Here is a 23,639-nt window from a genome sequence, read left to right as displayed (position 1 = left end):
GTTTTGCTCTGATTTTGTGTATGTTTCAAGTGTATTGTCTTTTGCTAGGTCAACCTTACTGCCATGTGTGGGATGTAGCCTTTACTTCATTGCTGGACGAACTAGTGAGACTGGTATTTTCTCACTTGCAACTCTACAAGGGGCCTAGCAGTTATGACATCTCTGTAATATGTGTTGGGGGCTGTTGACTGGCATTCCTTCCTTACAGTTGGACATATCTTAAATAAGATGGTAGAGCCTATTATTGGCAACTGTAGATTCCTATTATACAGGATGTGGGATGTTCTGGCTGGTGGCTGGCAGTTACAAAATGGGTGTAGCATTCATGTTAATTATTTGCTATCACAGCAATTATGATTGAATGCTACCATTCATGTACTTTCTGTCAAGTGACTACTATTGACTACTGTTACCTTTTCCCATGCACTACATTCTTTTTACTTTCTATCAGGCACTCTTACCTACATTTGTCTATTATTGATGGTGGTGCCAGTGTCCTTTGCTGGGTGCAAGATAACTTCTTTAAAACAAGGAGAAATATGAGTAAAGAATAATACCCACAACCAACTGAACAGATATAGAGGTCCTGAGAAAGGAAGCAGTGGATTTTTTTGCTGATGTTGGTACTAGGTAGGATTGTTATGTCCAGCACGGATATTGAAGAAATTTCTTCAATATATTGTCCCATTGTTAGGCTGCATGCAAGCCAATTGTAATGTGAATTTGGATCCCTGAACTATTGTTATTCCTTACTATGGTTAGAATGATTTTGTTTGCTAGCCTGCATATAGTCTGAACAGGCAGTAATATAGGAAAATCTGATCTATCATCATCTGCATTGCTATGCCATGTGCCTAAAACAAATTGTAATGCTTCCATTTTTTCCTGTATAGCTGGGGTTTGTATCTGGAGCTGCTAGAATCAACTGCCTTCCACTATGCTCCTGGCCCTTGTTTGCATCAGATGCATTCTTCCCCTCAGTCTGAAGGTGCAAGTTCTACCAAATCCATGATTTACTTGAATCCCAAAAAGGATGAATCAAAGAAAAATTCAGACAACATGGTTAACAAAGAGTTCATCCTAGAGCATACCATGATAGTGGATTTTGGGGTAGAGGTCGCTAAGAAGGAAATGTGGGTACAAGAAGTTGCCTTGATCTGCAAATTTCACAATTGATAGCCTGATTTGGATAAACTTCACGATGGGCGTGTCAACATTGGAAGACCTTGTTTCTCATTTGTCCCTATGCAAAAGGATGGTTATTGGTTGTGTAAAAATCCCCTATATGTAGGGATATTCTGCTCAAATGAGGTCCTTAGTTTTGGGACAAAGAATATTTGGGTATAAAACCATTGTTCCCAGAATTCAATCATACCTCTGCATCCCTCCCAAATTCTCCAATATGGACAAGACTTCCAAGCCTACCCTTACAATTTTGGTTTGTGAAATATCTTTCGTCCATTGGCTATTCTTTGGAAAAGCTTATTTCTGTCCCAAACCTTGAGCAGATGTATACGCAATTTGCCTTTGGCAAAGATTCTCATTGGAGATTTGATTTATCAAAGAAATTGCTAGAAGAGATATGTTTAAAAGTAGGCAATAGGATATGGAAATAGCAGATTGATTACAAAGGAATAGGCTTTAGATGTAGATCATGCTTTGTTACAGGCCATGTAGCAACAAATGCCCCTAGGTCTTGTCATTCAACTCCATGACAAAGCCATGCTACTTGGTGGGTTGGTGTTCAATATCGTCACCAAGTGATTGGTGGCAATGAAGATGTTCTCAGCAAGGCCTCTAGTGATTGTTCCTCTTCTGAATCTTCTGGTGATTAGCCCTTTGCTAAAACTGTTGATCTTCTCAAGGCTCAGTCTCTTCATACTAGTGATCCTCTAATTATGGGTGCGGAGACTTCTTTAGATAAATATGGTGTTTCTTCTCCAATAACTAAGGTGGTGTGATCCCCTCCAATGAGATCAATGCTTAACAATCATGAGGACTTTTCAAGTCATCACCTGGCAGATAAAGCACGAACCCACTCTCTTGGAGCAAAACATTCTAAGGAGTGGCACACAGTAGAAAGAAAGAAGGCTTCTTTGGATAAAAATGACAAAAGTGAAAGCAAGATTACCCTATGTTCTCATGTTAAAATGGGTTGGCAAGGCTAAAGAGAACGAATGATTGACTTTTGATGATAAAATAAGAATAGATTTTTTTTATGATGGATCTGCCAAACTCCTAGTTACTAGAATCTTGAGCTTTGATGCTTTTCTGTGGCTCTTGGGTGCTATTGTGACCATTTCACACATCGCCCCATTGCAAATGGGGATCCTTGCTTTTTTGCTTTTTAGGGTTTGTTTTTTTGGTCTTTTAGGGTTTTGTTAGTTGGCCTTTGCATTTTGAGTGTCGCCAAGGGGATCACATGGATAGCAAGTCCAGCTTGAGTGATGTCTTGATCCTGAAATTTGGCTAAGTCTGGAATGTCCTGAAATTTGGCTAAGTCTGTCTTGATCCTGAAATTTGGCTAAGTCTGGAATGTCCTGATCCTGAATTTGACTAAGTCTGGAAACTAAAAAACCTCAAAAAACTAGATTTTGCAATATAACTCCTGGAGGTCTGAAACCACTCTCAAACATCTTGAAAGTATATATGGAATATAACTTAAAGTATAAGTTAAATGTTATATTCCATAAAAATTATCCTGATAGAGAGTTCAAAAAGTCAAATTTCGCTCCTGTCCTTCACTGAGGATCTAGAGCGAAAAGCGCTCCTGTCCCTCTCCAAGGGTCCAAGGCGAATCGCTCCTGTCCCTCACCAAGGGTCCAGAGCGAAAAGGCTTAGTGGAGTCATTCCTGACCTTGTTTGGACAAATTGAAGCATCAAAGGCATGATGGAGGACAAAATGAACGTGGTAGAGCATCCAGACTTGATTAAGGACGATGAAATGATGGAGTTTTTGTCTAGAAAGTTAAAAACGCTCCTGTCCCTCTCTAAAGGACCAAAGCGATTTTATTCATATACACATTTTTAGACCTTTCTTGGACTTGAGCTTTTATTCATGGCGTGTAGCAGGATGATATCTTCCCTAGCAAAGACATTTCATGGAGAAAAGTGAAGCATTTCGGCCTAGAAGCAAAATTCGCTCCTGTCCCTCACTAAAGGACCGGAGCTTGAATTCCAAATTTGCATTATCCTCGCAAGGTTTAAGTGATTTTACGATTTGAGGAGACCAAGGAAAGTATGTTTTGCCCGTTGAATATAACTTGAATGGACCACGAAGGAGAAAATCGACCCAAGATACAAGATCGCTCTTGTCCCTCACCCAGGGACCAGGGCGATTTTCAAATGAAGCTCCTGTCCCTCTCCAAGGGACCAGAGCGATTTTCCCTCAAGACAAGATTCGAGCAAGAGAAAACAAGTTTTACGTTTGAGGTGGGTGAAGGAAGATGCGATCAATCCGTTGAAGATAATTTTGGAAGCTAGCAAAACACAAGTGAGCTTATAAATGCAAAATCGCTCCTGTCCCTCTCCAAGGGACCAGGGTGAAATATACATTGTCAAGTCTTCCCCTCCAAATTTGGATGAGTCCAAGTCAAGACACAAGGTCAAAATGATATTTGAAGTGCTTCAAGAGGGTACGAGATTGCAAAGACCACCAAATCGATGAAAATTGGCTAGGGCGCTCCTGTCCCTCTCCAAGGGACCAAAGCGAAATGTTCAATATGCCTAATAGCCTAACGATTGAAATACCATTTCTCATTTTCATGACTTAAGCAAAATGGAGAAAGCATGTTTTGAGCCTTAAAGGGTAATTCAAGGACGATGAGATCAAGAATTTGCACAATCAAATAAATGGCGCTCCTGTCCTTCACTCAAGGACCAGGGTGAAAATCTTGGGAAAGCACGTTTTTGCCTTGAAGAAGCAGGTTGAACATGCATAGAAGAGATGAACGAAGGTCATTGCTTACCTCCAAACTTGATTTGGCGATCTAAAGGACAAAGACCAAGGACAAAAGATGAAATCGCTCCTGTCCCTCACCAAGGGACCAGGGCGAAAATGCTTTGAAGTGCACTCATTTCAAAATAAATTAAACTCTAAATTCCCAATGAAAATGCCATCTTGAACGTCCAGGATGAAGTCTTGAACGTGAAAAACAAGAAATTGTAAGGCTAAGATGAAAAGGCACTCCTGTCCCTCTCCAAGGGACCAGAGCGATCTTGTTGATGTCCATTATCTTGCCATGCCTAGGCACCAATATCATCTATGACACATTAAATGCCAATTTCGATGAAACCTTGAGATATTTTAAAATTAAATTGACATTTAATAAGTGCGCCTAACATTTAATAATTAATTTTGAGCCTAAAAATCGAATTTTTTAATTATAAAGGCATTTAAAATTAATTATTATTATTTTAAAAATAAAATGGGAGCGCTTGGGGTATTATGTAATGTTTTTTATCAAGTCGGCCTCTCCTTTTATTTAATTTTTATTTATCTTTTGGCCTATTTTTCAAGTCGGCCTATGGGAAATGAAAGGATGAGCGCCCATATAAGAGAGGTGTGTTGAGCGATTTTAATCCATCATTCATTCATTCACACAAGTGCGATTTGGAGAAGAACAACAAGGTGCGAAATCTAGCTTGTGTGGAGCGAATTTCTACCAAGTGTGGAGACTAAGGAAGGCGAAATTCATCTTGAAGGCTATTGGAGAGGCGTATTTCTTGCTAGATTGGAGGATAAATTCCAGATGTTTTGAAGGTATTTGAAGGCGAATTTCCAGATTTTTGAAGAGGAAGGTGGAGTTCTTTTCCAAGCTAAAGGAGGTGCATTTTATCCAAGGGAGAGCTTTGATCTACACTTTGCCTAGCAAAATTCATCTATTTTTTAGAGTTAATTCTCAAGAAGAGGTATGGCAAAATCATCTTGACACCCTTATTCAAGGTTTGATTTTTTAAGCATTTTTTGGAAAAATCTAAGTATTACATGGTTAATTAGGAAATGATAACTCAAGATTTATCATGAAGTTTCCTAAATTAGAATCTTGAATCTTCCTTTCTACACTTCAAGATATATTATTAATTGTGAAATGTTGTGTAGGTATCAAGATGGCGACTCCCAAGCTCGAAGGATCTACAAGTCGGAAGGCTCTCCTCAAGGAAAATCAAGCCAGATCAAGGACGGCCTCCTCCAAGAAGATCAAGCAAGGACAAGGGCGACCTCCTCCGGTCTAGCATCGACAAGGATGGCTTTCTTCGATCAAACATCAACAAGGGCGACCTCTTCCAATCCATCGTTCCAAGGCGAGGTACATCATCCTCCTACAAATCAAGGACACAAGAAGTCAGAGCAAAGGGTTCGTTGAAGAAGCAGATAGTTCCAGAAGAATTAATTAAGGCTAACTTCTCAACGTTACCAAATTGAGTATCAACCAAGTGTCAAATGAGGTGGCATCCTAGTCATCGCTTCTCCAGTCAGTGTGGTCCACCTCAGCATGTCCAGATTCAATGTACCTAACTCATGGGAGGTGGCACAAACTTCTATGTACCTACCCCGGCTATTCATTGGTGGAATTTTTCAGAGAGGACATGTGTCCAAGCAATACAATTTTATCATTGGTCAAGCATTAAATGTTATGTAATGGTTGTAACAAACCCTAATTAGGGTTTTCATTGTAAAATCTTGGCCATTGATCTCAAATCGATCTAAGCCATCGAATTGTATTCAAGGCACTATATAAGCCCTGGCATTTCATTTGTAAAAATAATAGAATAGAATTAGCATATAGAAGCAGATAGATAGGAACAGAATAGAGAGAGAGTTGGAAGCAGTTAGTGAATAGAGAGTAGTTAGAAGGTGATTAGCTAGTTGATAGAATAGCAATTAGAGTAGAGTAGAGAGAGAAGGCAAAGATTGTTGCCAAGATGTTGTTGTAAAAGACTTGTAAAACTTCATTGAAGAAATGGTGAAATTTATGGGTCGATTCGACAATTTGCATGGTCTTTATACTTCTCATATTTGATTTCATGTTATTAGATGAGTGGAAGAAATGTGCTTGATTGATGGTGAAATTCGCATATCCATACTACTAGCAGTTTGTTGATTGCAGACTTGCCTTGTGTAGTCAACTGGAATCATTCAGCTTAAGCTTAACTTCAATTGTCGCTTCTTCATTGATATGCATCAGCTTGATGGTGTCTATGCCTGCAGTGATAATTTGAACATCATAAAGCTTTCCTTCGAAGATCGCACTAGCCTTGTGGAGATGGTCCTGCGATGTCCAAACAAGACCTAGTTAGAATTTCATCAAAGATCATTCATTGCTCTTACATTCTCAGTATTACGATTAGATCCTCTCCTCGCCCTCGTCCTTTTTCCATTTTTCAAATCTAAGCTAGTGAAATCCTGTGTTCCAGCAATATTCAAAACAGATCAAAAGTTCAATCATCAAATGTAAGTCCCCTTGTGATTCCAGCAAATCACATCATACCACAGAGAGCTTATCCACACGTAGAGATCCTACAACGAAGAACCTTGGAGTCATCCTGATTGATCCTTTTTCGCGACATCTTCAGCAATCAGAGGCTTTATTCAAGAGAGGATAAGGTACCTTTAGGTATTTTATTTTGTGTTTGATAGTGTACAAAATACACGTCAACAGGTGCCTAAGCCAGGTTTATTGCAATTGTTTCTGGATTTGATTGTGTTGGAGTTTTTTTCATCAACGTTTTGGATCACACTACATGATCCATCATCAGGAGGATAATAAAGAGCTCAAGGAGATAAAAAAATGTTTGTTGCAGACCAAGAAACAACTTAAAAAAGAAGAGAGGTGAAAGGAAAAGAGAGGGGGGATAATCTATGAAAAAGTACAATATCTAACAATAATAGAAAGAAAAGATATTATAGACATTATTTTAATTAATTTATATTCCTTATATAAACTAGTCTTTCTACAGTTATTTTAGCTAACTTTTATAGCTACATCTTTTCTTTTCAATCTATTTTAATTAATATCTTTCTAATCATTTGACGTCTCTTGGTTTGCTCTTTGGTCCTAGTCTTTTTTCCTTCTTGGTGCCTTGATCTACATGTAGCCTCCTCCCTCTCTTTTCCTCCCACCTCTCTCCCTTTTTAGGTTGTTTCTTGTTCTGCAACAAACATTTTTTTATCTCCTTGAACTCTCTATTATCATCTTGATGATGGATCACAGAGCGTGATCTGAAAAATTGATGAAAAAAGCTCCAACACAATCTAATCCAAAAACAATTACAATATTCATTATGGATTGTGGAAACCTGATAACATGAATAAGCCAGGTTTACTAGAAAATAAATAAATGCCTTCAAATAAAAAAATAGGTATTTCTCTTCTTTATTGTGTGTTTTTCTAAATTCGATATTTTGAACTGAATCTCAATTTTTTGAAAAACCTTAATCATTTGGTTTGTCAATTTTTTCCCAAAAGATTTTTGCTGGTATGGTCTAAACAAGGGAAATATGCACAAAGAAATTGTTGAGGATATTTAATTTGCAAAAAGATATATGGAACATCGATGTAAGGAAAGATAGATACTATAATGATAATTTATTGAAGAGCCACATACAAGCCACCAAATTAGCAAGCACAAACTAGTAGTAAAACAACCTAAATGAAGCTAATTTTGGCTATAATAGTTGATGAGCATATTCATTATTTCATGTAGATAATATCTTCAATAAGCACAGAAACAAATATAAATGAGTAGTGCCACTATGCAAAAAAATATAACATGAGAAGGTTGAAATCTCACAAATGCACTAGATCTTCCTCTCAAATGCCCAAATCCACATGCATTAAATAATAAGATGGCAAATACTCAATTAATTGGTGTCATTTCATGAATATTGGTTAGTTACATGTACTACATTAAGAATTTTAAGGATGAGCAGACATGATCCAACAAATAAATTAAATGGTGTTGGCTACCACTAATCATGCACCCTTCATACATCAGTCAACTCATTAAAATCTTCCAAGCAGCTTGACATTTTCATCATTCAAGTTATTACCATTGCCACCAAGTAATATTAATATCCTTCTAAACCATAACATTATCCTCTACCATATAGCCTTTCCTTAAGATTACTCGGAAGATCATGCATACCTGCTGATATCTTGAAATTCATGTCGTGAAAGCCTTTAACCTTTGGGGTGCACCCGTGGCCAAGGTTTACCATGCATTTCCTCCAGCCATTTTACTAAGGTTTTTGGCTTACCCACGGCCATCTATGAGAGTTTTTTGCAATTCATAACTATCCACAAAAGTTTTAGGTTGCTTGCAACCATTCACAAGTGCACATCTATACACAAGCATCATCCATCTTTTTATGCCAAAAGACAATTCACCTCATCTATTACCAATCCTTCATGATCTAGCCATCAACAATCCCAAGGAGGAATCAGTCAATGTGTAATCTCATCAACACAACAAACACTTCATTTGCCACCATTAAAAAGTAACATCTTTGTGAGCATTCAATTTGCCAAGATCCATCAACATTATAAGCTAAGTGACCTCCTCTTTGGAAAACCAAACATTTGTTACTTTATTCTCATCCTTTTCAAAATTGCCATGCATCTTTTTAGAACCAAATTACATCTTTCCTAGTATATCCAAGGGTGCAGTCTCAAAAAATCTCATTTTGAGATGTCTATTCCTGCCACAATAATTACAGTAAATTTTACCTACTCTCCTGCTTCTCCTTATGGTGAGTAAATTCACCATTCACGCCCTTTTATGCCCTATTTGGAGCACTCACTTGTCATAACAATTCATGTCAAACCATAACCAGACCTTTATTTGTTAATCTTACTTAAGCATCAATGAGAACTCTGATCAATTATTCCTTGAGCATGCTTTCCTAATCCACCTCCTTATCTATTTTCAAGAAGACTTTGGAACCAGTCATATACAGTAAAAACTTTCACCTAGGCCATCTTTGATATCCCTTGCTTCATTCCCTTTTTCTTGTGAAAACAAGTCATTAATTTGTTTGACAAATATACTCCTCCCATCCTGGAGACTCCACACAACATGTTGACAGAATAAATCAGTCCCATCCTTAAATCTATTAGTCATTAATTTGTTTGAAAAATACAATACTCTATTAAAAATCAACAAATTTTTAAATATCGTGTATCAATTTTTTTTCACCCTCCAGCACTCTAATAGTATCATGCAAAAGAAAAAACCTATGCTTCCCCTACAAAGTCTTAAATTTAACTCTTTCCACTTTTTGATTTCGGACTTATGTCTTACAAAGAACTTTGTGTAATACTTTGTAACATCTTCTTTACACGTTATGATGATAGGCTCCAACTGTCATTTTCCAAAAAACTAGCAATTTACAGCCGCTTGAAAACAGAAAAATAATAATGCCAATGGAATACTTAAGAAATTCTATGAAAATTGATAATCAAATTCACCTGAATCAGATTCCATACGTGGAAGCTCTTGTCATATAAGATCCATTTTAATGCCTCCAAAAAATAAACTTCAATATAATTCATAAAAATCTCCTTGATTTTGGAAGTGTTGGTAGATGTGCAGCTATTTGTTGAGACTGGTTGAGTCTGCTCATGGTTCCATAATGTGTCAAACAACACTGCAATACATTGTCATATTTTTAATAGAACTATTAAGAATACTGTTAAAACTTAAAAATTTAAAAATATAGTGCATAGACAAAAAAAACCTTAGAAATCTTGTTCAAATCAGCTATGAAACCTGAAATCTTGCCTTAGTCGCACGAATTTTTTATGCAATCGTGCCCTGGTAGCGTGGATTTTTGCTTGGCGTCATGCAAAAATCACGTTTTTTCCACTCCCGTCCCTTCCCTGCCATCGTGCAAAAAGGAAATGTCGAAAATGGGTTTTTTTGCGACTTAAACCTTTTTTTTTCGTTTTTGGCGCCGATCTTTTGGACGATTTCCAGCGATTTTTTGTGATTTTAATGGGCAAAAATCATGGTGAGTTTTTTTAAAACTGGTTGCCAAGTTACCTACGACTGCCTCGCGCGCGACTAGGGCTCACGAGTACTCGCGAGTTTTCCAATAACGTGCAGAGTTTTACATCTATGGTCATAACCATCAACTAGTCTTTTTAGTCTTGCTTTGAGATCACGGTATTTTTGTTTGCTCAGTTACCCAATACATCCGGCCATATATTTCTCTATTTTATTCTCTTGGAGATCCTATTCTTTTTTCACTGCTTTGATGAATTTTGAAACTGAGTTGTGCGATGCTTGAAACAATTCACTAAACCCTATGTGCCATCCCTGAATAGCATTAATGGTTTTGGGAAGATCATCTTGAATAATCAAATAGCAATTCCACATTGCAATTGGAAACTTGGGTGATCATTTGTTGCCTCTTTTGGTTAGTTTGCCAATCCAGGTGTCTCCAAAATAATCAATCATTACTTGCAAATTCTCCTCATGTTTTGTATAATAAGGAGATTGTAGAAGTGTTTCAAATACATCAATTACATCTATTTGAGGCACGAAAGCTAATGCAACAAATTTCTTGATCTCAAATACAAAGATTTCATCAACACTATAACGTGTTTGTGGACCTTCTTCTTGAACTTTCCTCCACAAGAATTGAGAGAAATAGAGAAAACATCCCCAAATATCGACATTTGGAAAAATTTCAGACATAGCTCCCATGAAACCTAATTCAAAATCAATAAGTATACTTTTCGGGTTTAGATCAAGTTGAAGTTGCTTTAATTCCTGCAAGTACTTTTGTATAAGCAGTTATTGTTTTGCTAGTCATAAGAATATAAATGAGTGGAAATATTGCATCAGTTTTCAAGCCATGGATCATGTACAACTGTTGAAAAATACTTGGCACTATTTTGAATGTACCATCACTGAACCAATTTTCAGATTCTTTCAGTAATTACAAATTCTGTGTGGTGGTGAATATTAAAATAATTATTCTCATCATTACTGTCATGAAAAAGAAACTTTTCCCCACAATCAGTATTTATATATTCATCTGGTAAGGTAAGATATGTCGATATCTGAGGATTTGGTGGCGATGCTTCAGACCTTAATCTTTTTCTTTGAATCGTTTTGGACAGTGCACTAGTTGACAGTAATGCTCCTGATGTGGGTAATGAAATATTAGAACATGAAGTAGCAATGATATTTCTTGTAGAATGTTAAGTCAAGCACGTCATGTCTTTTGTTTCGTTCAATTTGCATTTGACAATGATCATCTCAGGTTTAGGAGCATGATTATGTTTTGTACTACCTATCACATCACCACATTTTGTTTCTGTCATAGTATGGCACTGGCTTAAATTTGTTTGTAAAATAATTTGTACAATGCTAGATCATTTCATTCGTGCTTCATTGATGAAGCAAAAATGTATAACCATTTAAAACAAGTAATTTCTTGTCTTTTGGGTTATTAAAAACTAAAGAGGCATTGTCTAATGTCCCCTTTGTTATCCTTTATGAATTAGGGAATAATTAACTCAATCAATCAATTTGTAAGATTCCATGATCCCCTTGGCATGAGTTTGATTTCCATCTTATATCTTGCATGAGAGGAAGGGTTACATTCTAAGAGACATGTGTCTCTTGTTAATTATGTCTCTCCATCGCATCTCCTCATAACATAAGCAAATTGATTTAATGTGCTTTAAGGACTTAACTAATTGCTGCCATATGTTATCTTTTGTCATTCATCAATCGCTACCTTGATGGGCATCGACTAGCATTAATATATCTTCAACAGTGTCCCTAATCATTATACATATTCTTCACTATCACTAAGTTCATATTAATTTTTATTTTGAATGGTCACCCTTGCTTTTTTCAAACAGATCATTGCATACAAATAATGGGTTGCTGTGTATAATCAATGACATTTCTCTCGACTTTATCTACTTCTCATTTATTAATATTGCATACAACCTCTAAGTCGTTGTTCTTTGAATACCAACGTTGTGTTCTTCGTTTTAGAGAGTGTGACTTGTTCATTAGTTATTGTCTAATTAGTTCTCAATATTGTGCCTCTTCATATCGATTAGTTGATAGTTATTATTCTTGACTTGATTGATATTATATAAGTCATTGATTAACTACCGTTTTGCATACATTATCAATATTCCTTTTATGCTGATGTGTCAAGTAAAACATTTCTCTTATCATTAGCTGACTCGAGGTGTAGCTCCCTGTAATTGTGTCATGGTAGCAGCATGCCTTCGTATATTGGATAATATCAGCGTCTTATATTATGTCCCTACCATAGACATCGTCCTCCAAGTGTCAATATCTCTGTAGACCAAGGACGACCTCCATCAATGACCACCATTGGCTATTCAATACCATATTATCAACAAAAAATGACCACGATTGGGTTGTTTTGGATCTGGGGTAATTTAACGTAGGGTTATTGTGAAGATGGGATATTATTACCCCGGTATGTTTTTTGTCATTTTGTTATTATGATTGGGTTATTGTGTTGTGGGTTATTTTAGTTGGGTTGTTTTGACTTGACACCAAGATGCTCCTACATCAGACACTCGGAGTAGCTAAAAAAATAAGTCCCTCACTTTCTAGTGACTAGAGGGAAATCAAGACAGTCCACCTCAGCCTTAGAAATCCAAGACAAATCGTCTTTAGGTCTTCCTTTCCACTTCACCAAACACTCCTCATCCTATATGTTTCTATTCTTTCTAGTGATCTTTCCAAACCTACTATCCAGAATATTCTTAATCTCTTCTTTTGGTTTTTGTGGCATTTGACTCTCCTATTGTACTTCTAGGCTACTATCTCTAACTCTCCCTCATGATACTAATACAAATCTACAACACTGAATACTAGTGATATGCCTATACCTTCTAGTTACTCCACTTCAAAAGCATTTATGGAATCAAGCCTTCTGACAATTTCGTTAGGAGTAAAACTTCTTCATTTTCAACTTATTGTACATCCCAACTAGAAATATTTCTTTTCTAAGACACACCATCAAATCATCTCTCACTGCAAACTCCTTATTTCTTATTTTCTCATCAACTTTTTTCTTCTATCCATCATTCATCTTCGCTAAATGACTTCTTACTTTAGTATGTACTACATTATTGTGTTTTGCAAACTCTTTTGCTTCTACACTCCTCTTTTCAGGATTCATAATATTTCTCAATTTTGATGTATTCCTTGGACTATTACCATATGCAACCCTGAATGGTGTTTTCCCTATGCTTCTATTTACTATAATTATTTGTTGTAAACTTTAGTTTCACCAAAATCATATCCTGATTTCTTGTCTTCTCTCCAATCAAACATCTCAACAACTTGCCTAAACTCTTGTTCAAAACTTATGTTTTTCCATCTAGATGTAAATGATATGCTAAAATGAACTTCAAATGTGTCTTCATCTTTGTCCACAATGTCTCCTACAAGTAACCAACAAACTTAGTGTCCCTATCTGATACAACACTTCTCATCAACCCATGCACGCTCATAACCTCTCTACAAAATAGGTGAGCTACTTTTACTGCATCATCATTCTTGTTACATGGAATGAAATGCATCATTTTAGAAAACCAATCCACAACTACAAATATAGAATCATGTTCCCTCAATTTTTTAAGCAACCCCAATACAAATCCATACTTATATCCTCCCAAGGTTTCACCATAATTGGTAATGGTTGATACGAGTCATACGACCTAACATTTTGACTACTTCCCTTTGCAACTTGACAAGTCCTATGACTTTGAACAAATATTCTCACATCCTTATATATTTGCAGCCAAAAATAGTTCACATTCACCAATGCCACTCTTTTATTTACTCCAAAATGGCCTCCTATATTGCCACTGTGCTTCTTCTCAATCCAATTTCTCCTCATTGAGCTTCTTGGGATACACAACAAATTACTTCTAAACAACATATCATTCTAAATCAAATAACAAATCTACTCAGTTCTATTCACACTTACTGATTCTTTACATGCTTTTGCAAAATTTGGATTAGCTTCATACAAATCCTTTCGTTCTTCAAATCTAACTACCTCTACTCTCATTTTCGTTAAAATTCCATCTCGTACTCAATGCATATACAACCTTGTTTGAATTTTCACTCCTATGTTTCAACACAAAAATATAACTTTGCAAAAAATCTACTCATCGCATGTGTTTTCTATTCAAGTATTGTATTGCTTGATGATTTATGTACAACACGAATTCCTTTGGCACTAAGTCATGTCTCCATTTTTCCAATGCTTGAATTATGGCATTAAATTTTTAATTATATACCAAATATCTTCTCCTTGCATCATTCAAATTTTCATTGAAAAAAGCTACTAGTCTTCCTTCTTAGCTCAACACTACTCCTATTACATTTCCACTTATATCACAATCAACCTAATATATCTTGTTAAGATATGGCAATGCTAACAATGATAGTTCTACCACCTTCTTCAACAACTCAAAGCTCCTATATGCTCCCAATGACCATTTAAATTCTTTCTATCTCCTCTCATTGTCTTAGTTAATGGCCACTAAAATTCCTAATGAACTTCCTAAAGAAACTTGCCAAACCATGAACTTCCTAAAGAGTGCATTTCAAGATTGTGAAGGGTTTCATGAAGCAAATTGTGTGAATTATCTTGCATTTCACTAGCTTAGGGTTTCATTATAATTATGATTCAAGGCGTCTTATTTGTCTTTACAGGGTTTTGATGCAAGGAGTGATGAATAGATGATGCAAGGAATGAATGTGTGAGTGATGAAGAACAACGTCAAAGGACATCACAATGTGGAGATGCACAAGATTGAAGGAAGGAACTCAACAATGCGAAGAGAATCAATATCAAGGAATCCACAAGAATGATAGAGGAGCTTTTCAAGGATTGATTTAGGATGAAGGACAAGAAAGACAAGATCCACATTTCAAGATGAAGTCCAAAGACAAGGAAGCGAATCAAGGTATTTCAAGACAGGAATTTCAAGGATGAAGACAAACATTAAAACATGGAGGAGTTCAAGATCAAGAATGTCCAATGAAGTGAATTTCATCACAAGGTGGATTCCCAAACATGAGCATGAAATGCAAAACATCCAAAGAAGAAGGATTCCAAAACAAGAAAGTGAAATGTGATCAAGGAAAGAAGATAGTTAAAGAAGAGTTAATCAAAGTCAAAAACTTAATCTAGATGATGCAATTTGGGAATATATCAAAGTCAAAAACTTAATCTAGATGATGCAATTTGGGAATATGAACCATCACAATCAGTCAAGAAAGGTGATAATGTTGATTATCAAGAGATATCTACGCTAAGGTGGTGCCCATCATCATCAACCAATCTGGTGATGCCATGTCAACATGTCTAAATGCATTGAACCCGATTTATCCCAAGAAAAAAAAGTCACATTTGACTATTATTTATTATACCTTACCTCATCTCTCATTGGTCCGTTCTAAATGGGGGGCACGTATCCAAAATCATGTAATTTTCCCATTCGGGAACATTAAATGTAAGGTGGTGGTTGTTAATAGTTATAACTACCTGTTGATGTGTATTTTGTACACGACCAAACACAACATAAAGTACCCAGAGGTATCTTATCCTCTCTTGACTAAAACTCCTGAATGCTGAAGATATCGCAAAAGGATCAATCGGAAAAGTTTCAAGGTTTTGTTATGTAGGTTCTCTACTCGTGGATAAGCTCTTTGTGGTACGATGTGATTTTGCTGGAATCACAAGGGGACATACACTTGATGACCTGAACGTCTGATTTGCTCGAATCACGAGTCCTATTTACTAACTGGAAGACAAACAAATGGTAAAAGATGCAGGGTTCAGGAAGTCTACTCTACTACCTAGAATGCGAGAAGATGGATGAATGACTAGGTGGAGTCCTACTGGGCTGGGTCTCACCATCAGGCTTGAACAATCCAACACCAACTCAATGCGATCTTCTAAGGGATGCTTCTAATACGTTCAAATCGTACACCAACAGACACTGATCACCATTCAAGATAATGCATGAACAATAGACATTTAACGACTTAAGATTAAGCTCATTTTATGCCAATTGACCACGCAGGGCGCACTTACAATCAGTAAGAGGCTAGTGGTATGGACTAGACGGATTCCACACAAGTGCATTCAACAATTTTCTTCATTCAATCTAATCATTTATCATCTACAATGAAGATTCAACAAGAGACCATGCATATTGCAAAGAAACGACACATTTCACCATATCTTCAATGAAAAGGGGGTTCATTTACAATCAAGGCAACAATTTCTTGCCTTCTCTTCCTACTTTACTCTAATTTCTATTCTATTCACTCCTGATCATTAGCTATTCTAACCTCTATGAACTAACTATTAACCTTTACAAATGATGAGCCAAGGCTTTATATAGGGAGCCTTTTACAAACAGACGGCTCTGATTGATTTGAGATCAATGGCCGAGATTTTACAATGAAAACCCTCATTAGGGTTTGTTATAACAAACTCAATTCTGGCCAATGAAATAATTGCATTATTTGGACACATGTCTTCTCTGGAATATTCGACCAATGGATAACCAGGGTAGGTACATCGAAGTTAGTGTCATCTTTGATGAGTCAGGTACATTAAATCTGGACACGCTGTGGTGGACCAATTTGACTGGAGGAGTGATGACTAGGATGCCACCTCGTCTGACCCTTGTAACTTGGTAGATGTTCAATTTGATGATGCTGAGAAGCTAACTTTAATTAACTCTTCTGAAACTATTGGCTTCTTCAATGGACCCTTGCTTTAACCTCCTTTGTCTTTGATGTGCAGGATGGATGGTGTACCTTTCCTTGAAATGCTGGACTGGAAGAGGTCGTTCCTAATGATGTTGGACTGGAGAAGGTCGTCCTTGATGATGTTGGACTAGAGGAGGTCGTCCTTGATTTGGCCCGGTCTTCTTTCATCTGCAAGACAAACCATAAGATGATTAAGGACACAATATATTTATTCTAACATAGCATTTTATACCTTAAATCATCAACAAGAAGACATCAAAATGAAGTTTGCTCAAGATTCTTTCCAGGGACAGGCTCCATAAGAATTTAGCCTTGGACCCTTTGGAAGGGTCAGGAGCGAAATTCAAGTTTTAGGTCTCAACTCTTCATTTCCTTCACTTCAATTTATCTTGCAGGGAAAAGCAACATCATTTCAACCTCAATCACGCCTTAGGACTCAAAGCCTCGACTTGACACAAGGAGGAAATAGGTAGATTGAAGAATTTCGCTCTAGACCCTTTGGAAGGGTCAGGAGCGAATTTCTTCCTCTAGCCCAAAATCATCATTTTTGGAGACAACAATCAATTCAAGGGCGATCTCAAGGGCTTCTACCATCTTTGTCTAGGCCTGGCTTGGCACAAATATGAAAGGAATAGATGGATTTTAGAATTTCGCTCTAGACTCTTTGGAAGGGTCAAGAGCGAAATTCTTGTTTTAGGCTTATTCCTCCATCTTTCAACCTCAACCAGCTTCAAAAGGGCAAGAACATCAATCCTCACACTCATGCAAGCTATAAAAACCCAAGTTTGAATTGACTTTGTAAGGAAAATAAGTGATTATAGGAATTTCGCTTTGGACCCTTTGGAAGGGTCAGGAGCGAATTTCCTATTTTGAGCTTGTTTTGGCTACTCCATTACCTCAATCCAATATTCAAAGGCAAGAACACATCAAAGTCCTTCTAACCATGCCATACAACTCAAGAATTTGACCATCTCCAAGAAGAAAATATGAGTTTCCAAGAATTTCGCTCTAGGCCCTTTGGAAGGGTCAGGAGCGAAATTCTTATTCTTGATTGATTTCTCACCTCCTTCATCTAATCCATCTTCAAAATTGATCTAAATCAACTCTCCTCTCCACAATCAAGTTATAGAAACCCTAGTTTGACTTGATTTTGCTAGGAAAATAAGGGATCTTAGGAATTTCACTCTGGACCCTTTGGAAGGGTCAGGAGCGAAATTCACTATTTGGCTACGTTACCCCAAGTTTCCGAGACAGGGGGACGGGGGGATGAGTTTCCGGGACGGCAATTTGTTTTGCCAAATTTGGGGACGGGGGGGGACGGCAAAGGGGACGGCTATATAAAATATAGGGAAAATTTAAAATATATAGGAAAATTCTAAATGTTCATATGAAAACATGGATAAAGCATGCATCTATACATTATATTCATATGAAAACATGGATATAGCATGTGTATGATACTATGAAAACATTTTAGAATGCAAACATCGAACATACAACATTATCAATAGACTCGATACTCAATATGCAATCATAATTCAGAATTTCAATTCATTCACATTGTCAATATGCATATCATAATATATATTAAAGAAATAACATACAAAATGCCCAAAGGCCACACTGCTGCCATATTGTTTCATTGTCAATTGCGATATGGAAATCAAAATAGTACTAAGTAAATACTAAAAAGAAAAGTATAATATTTATTATTTAATATTTTATTATTTAGTTTATTTTCTATTTATAAATTTTAAAATTTATAATATGAATTAATTTAAAATTATAAATATTTGATATGAATTAATAAATTTAATGTTGCCTTTTAATTTTTGATAGAGGGCCCATGTTAGAAAAATAATAAAATATAGATAGTCGTATTTTGATTTCATAACTATTCAAATTCAATAATAAAAAAATTGATAGTCGTTTTTTAAATTTTTTCAATATAGAGGGCCCATGTTAGAAAAATTACAAAAGAATTGAAAATACGACTTTTTTTTTTTAATATTTTTCCCAAGCTCTAGATGTGGGGGACGTCTAGCCGTCCCCAATCCGTCCCCAGCCGTCCCCCCGTCCCGGGGACGTCCCCTCAAAATTCTGACAATTTGGGGACGGGGGGGAGGGGGGACGTCCCCTAGCCGTCCCCAAGTCCCCGAAACGTCCCCGGGACTGGGACGGGGGTTTTCAGGTAGGGGACGCGTCCCCGGGTTTCGTAGCTATTTAGCTCAATTCCTTCACTTTCAATGATTTCCTAGCACTTGAAGTCATTCCTAAGGATCTCTTTCACCTCAATTCACTTTAGTCTGCAATTGCATTGGCACAATATTGGAAAAAAAGGTGGTTTTGAGAAAATTCGCTCTAGACTCTTTGGAAGGGTCAGGAGCAAATATCTCATTCTTGACTTGATCCTCCATCTTTTCAACTCCAATCCTCTCTAGAAGGTAACTAAACATCATTCTTTACCCAAAGGACAAGGTTTTTGGTCTAAGCAAGGTCAAAAAAATAGGTGTGTAAGGAATTTCGCTCTGGACCCTTTGGAAGGGTCAGGAGCGAAATTCACCTTCTTGGCTAAAATTCTACATTTTTCAATGCTTTCAAACATTTCCAAAGGCCAAACATGTCCATTCTTCCTTTCAAGATACCTTGCAAATCAAAATTTGGTCAAACAAGGAAGGGAATGAGGTATTAAGAAGATTTTCACTCTGGACCCTTTGGAAGGGTCAGGAGCGAAAATCTTGATTTAGGCTTTGATTGCTCATTTTTCAAACTTCAATCTTCTCTGGAGGCAAACATAGATCATTTTCCACCTAAGGAACAAGGTTTCAAGCTCAAACAAGGTAGCAAATGAGGTTTATAGTGAATTTCGCTCTGGACCCTTTGGAAGGGTCAGGAGCGAAATTCATCTCCTAGGCAAAAACTTGATCTTCTAAACCATTCCACTCCCTCTCAAGGCAAGAGCATACTAATTCCTCCTTCATCATGCCAACGCCTAGCCAAAACAAGGAAGAAAACCAGAGATATAAGGATTTTCGCTCTGGACCCTTTGGAAGGGTCAAGAGCGAAAATCATGTTTTGACCTTGATTCTTGATTTTTCAAACTCTAATCTTCCTTGGGAGGCAAACATAGACTACTCTCCTTTCATCCCTACCTTGGTCCTGACTTTGGCTAAAGGAAAAATGAGTGTTTTCAAGAATTTCGCTCTGGAGCCTTTGGAAGGGTCAGGAGCGAAATTCACATTCTTGGCTAAAATCTTCACCTCATCCACCTTTACTCACCTCCTAAGGTTAGAACATGTCAAGACACCCCCAAACATGCCTTAGAAACTAGGAAATTGGTCTTGACAAGTGAGAAATTTAGGTGTATAAGGATTTTTGCTCTAGATCCTTTGGAAGGGTCAAGAGCGAAATTCCCAATGTTGGCCAAAATCCTTCACATTTTCACATCCCATCACCTCAAAACTAGAACGTTGGTCTAAACAAGGGAAAAAATGAGGTTTTCAAGAATTTCGCTTTGGACCCTTTGGAAGGGTCAGGAGCGAAATTCCTACTTTAGGCTAATTTCCATCATTGTGTCACCTCAAATCTCCTCTCAAAGACAAATGTGCATCAAAACCTTCCCCTCACGCCCTAGAAGTCAACAAACTTGGTCATATCAAAGAGCAAAGTGGAGAAAAATGAATTTCGCTTTGGACCCTTTGGAAGGGTTAGGAGCGAAAATCATCCTTGGGCTCAAATCCTAACTTCATTTTCACATTTCCTCATTCAAACAAGCGTTTTTACCTTCATTCAAGCCTGGGAATGCATTAGTTCTAGGTTTTGGTAAAAGTACAATGTCTTATGGAGAATTTCGCTCTGGACCCTTTGGAAGGCTCAGGAGCGAAATTCGGTTTGGACCCTTTGGAAGGCTCAAGAGCGAAATTCGTTTTGGTCTCTCTGCCAGGATCATTTTATGGAATATAACATTTAAGTATAAGTGATATACTTTAAGTTATATTCCATATATACTGTCAGGATATTTGAGAGTGGTTTCGGACCTCCAAGAGTTATAATGCAAATTCTAGTTTTTGGAGGATTCCTCAATTTTCCAAACATAGTCAAATTTCAGGATCAGGACATTCCAAACTTAGCCAAATTTTAGGGCATTTGAAGATCAGGATGACATTCCAAACTTCATCACTTACCAACTTGACCTAGCTCAGACCTTCAAGGATGATACTCACCAAGCAAGACACAATTAGCAACAAGAGCAAAACCAGGCCCTAAGGAAGACTTTCAAAGAAACCCTGACTTGGAGCATCTACTGACTCAACCTAGCTCAAGCAGAGCCTGCTATCCAGTGATCCCCCTGACAGCACTCATCATGCAAAGGCTAACAGACAAAACCCTAAAAGACCCAGAAAATAAACCCTAGAAAGCAAAAAGCAGGGGTCCCCATTTGCAATGGGGCGATGTGTGAATACATCACAACACTACCCCACTTAAGGTTTGCCTTGAATTATCTCATCCGTTGATTTCAAATCAATCTTGGCCCTTCATTTGTAACCTAGACATCTATATAAGGTTGTCTTTGCATTTGTAAAGGTTAATAGTTGATAGCATTATCAAATAGATTTAGAGTAGAGTAAGAGGAGACCAGAAATTGTTGCCAAGGCTATGTTGAAATAAACTTATGATTTTCATTGACAATATGGTGGATTTTTGTATTGTTTCAACATGTTGCATGGTTTCTACTTCTCAAGTTTAGATTTGTTTACATGGAGTTGATTGGTTGAATGGAAGATCTTATTGTTGATTAATGGTGAAGCCTATATGTTCATACCATTTGGAATTTGTTGATTGAAAATTGCATTGCATGGTTAGTTTGAACTTGATTGAAAGCTTAACTTCAATTGCTCTATGCTCATTGTTCATGGTGTTGATGTGCATAAGTGATGTGAAAATGATTTGTGTACCCTTAGGAGATTGCAACATCTTTGCGTAGGTGTTTCCTCATGGCGAAGCAAAGCTTGGTTTGGTTTCACTAAGTCAACAACCATTTTTTGCATTGTTATGATCTTATATTAGATTTATCCGACTTTATCCTTTTGTCTTTTATTTTTGAGCGAGTTTAGAATTCAAGTCCGTTAATTTCCACACTCCAGCAAAGAGTAAGTCGCTTTGTGTTACCAACAATATCACATCAATTCACTGAGTCTATCCAATGTAAAGTCGCATTGTTCGCATTTGTAACCTTGGGGTTGCCTTATTTGATCACATAGTTTAGCATTTGAGGTTTCCTTCTTCAAGAGAGGATAGAATACTTAGTATTTTATTCTATGTTCGAGGTGTCATAAAAAACACATCAACGGATTGGAAGACACAAGGAGGTAATCACCAACATTTCCCCAAGAATTCCTAAGTGATATGAAACTAAAAGCAATAGGCTACCTAAGGAGTAAATCCAAGCTTGTTTGGTCAGAGAATTTATATAATGTGGACTCGTTATCTATTGCATCATTGAACAAGTGGTAGAAAACTCTATTAGGATTAAGTGTTGTACACCTTGCAAATCTAGAACATTTGATTTTTTTATTATTTGAGATGTCTTTTAAATAACGGGCCACATGGAAAAGGGTGCCCCACTTGGGAGGAGACTCAAAATTCCCTCATATGGCACATTACACCATTTGGCATATGTATTATGATGTGTGTAAGACAACATCCATGTCATGTAAGATGCATAAGAGCATCTATGACTAACACATCTTACATTACATTGTAAGATGTGTGAGAGAATCTACAACACATAAGAACAGGTAAGAAGGGGGTTACATAGTAAACTAGGTGGAGCATCTTTGACCAACTAACTATGGCCTACATAAAAGCATCTTCTAAGAGGTTTGAATAGACAAAATTCGAGCACCCAAGTTTGGTGAGCAGATTATTTGACATTGGGAATTACATACTAATTTGAGAAGGTGGACTTGTCATAAGGAGGGTGTTGGAATTGAGGAGACCAATTTGGGTCCCTTGGTTTTGGGTCCTGTTGGTATTTGTTTTATCATTCACCAAACTTAGAATAAAATGTCCAAAGACACTCTATCCTCTCTTGAAAAATCACTGCGTATGCTAAGATTGCAAGAAGATCATATGGCGATTCCAAGGTTTCTTTTGTCAGGTCTTGACGTGTGGATAAGCTCAATGGGCATTGTGATATGCTGGTAATACACAAAGGGACTTACGCTTAGGTTGTTCACAATCTTAGGACTTAGACAAATTTAACAATTGATGCTCTTTTCTTTTTTGGGGAGATTTTCAGATTTAGATTTCAAAAAAGATAAAAGGATAAGGGTTTAGAAGGTCTATTCTACTCCTATGAATTCAAGAGACGGTATTGACTAGGTGAACTCAATAACAACACTTTGCTTCGCCTCTCTTAAGACTACACAAAGTGGATGCAATCTTCAAGGGATGTGCTTATGATCGGAAGTTAAGCATACACAAAGCTGGAAAGCTCAGACTAACTTTACACAATGAACAAAAATCATTTGTTCATCAAAAGTATGAGCGCAAATAGATCACAAATCAATACTTATTAAATCTTGCATTCATCTAACAACATAAAGCAAATTCTAATCTATTGTGTTGAAGAAATTGAAAACCTTGCCAATCATTCAGATAATAGAGATTACAAAGCTTAAAAAACACAAGCAATATATTATCCAAAATGACCTCGCACCCTCCAAATGAGAGGAGAAAACCTTATATAGTCGCTCAAAATTTTTGAATGGTCGAGATCGAATAGTCATCAAGGGCCCAAATTGAAAGATCAAAACCCTAATTAGGGTT

At 36.9% G+C, this 23,639-nt stretch overlaps 1 protein-coding gene across 2 annotated transcripts in view; it reads right to left on the bottom strand.

The window, feature by feature from the left end:
- LOC131040107 (probable galacturonosyltransferase 10) overlaps positions 1-23,639 on the bottom strand; it is a 117,998-nt gene that overhangs the window by 32,669 nt on the left and 61,690 nt on the right. Inside the window, exon 5 of one of the 2 annotated variants that reach the window (XM_057972965.2) lies at positions 9,470-9,616. The exons of the other annotated variant lie outside the window; for it this stretch is intronic. Within the exon in view, the coding sequence (XP_057828948.1) occupies positions 9,470-9,616 (147 nt within the window). The remainder of the gene's footprint in view (positions 1-9,469; positions 9,617-23,639) is intronic. 2 annotated transcript variants of the gene reach the window in all.

The sequence above is a fragment of the Cryptomeria japonica genome, chromosome 10 (genome assembly GCF_030272615.1).
Source record: "Cryptomeria japonica chromosome 10, Sugi_1.0, whole genome shotgun sequence".
NCBI lineage: Eukaryota > Viridiplantae > Streptophyta > Pinopsida > Cupressales > Cupressaceae > Cryptomeria > Cryptomeria japonica.
Note: the sequence above shows the minus strand (reverse complement) of the source record. Positions and strands in the feature narration are given on the sequence as shown.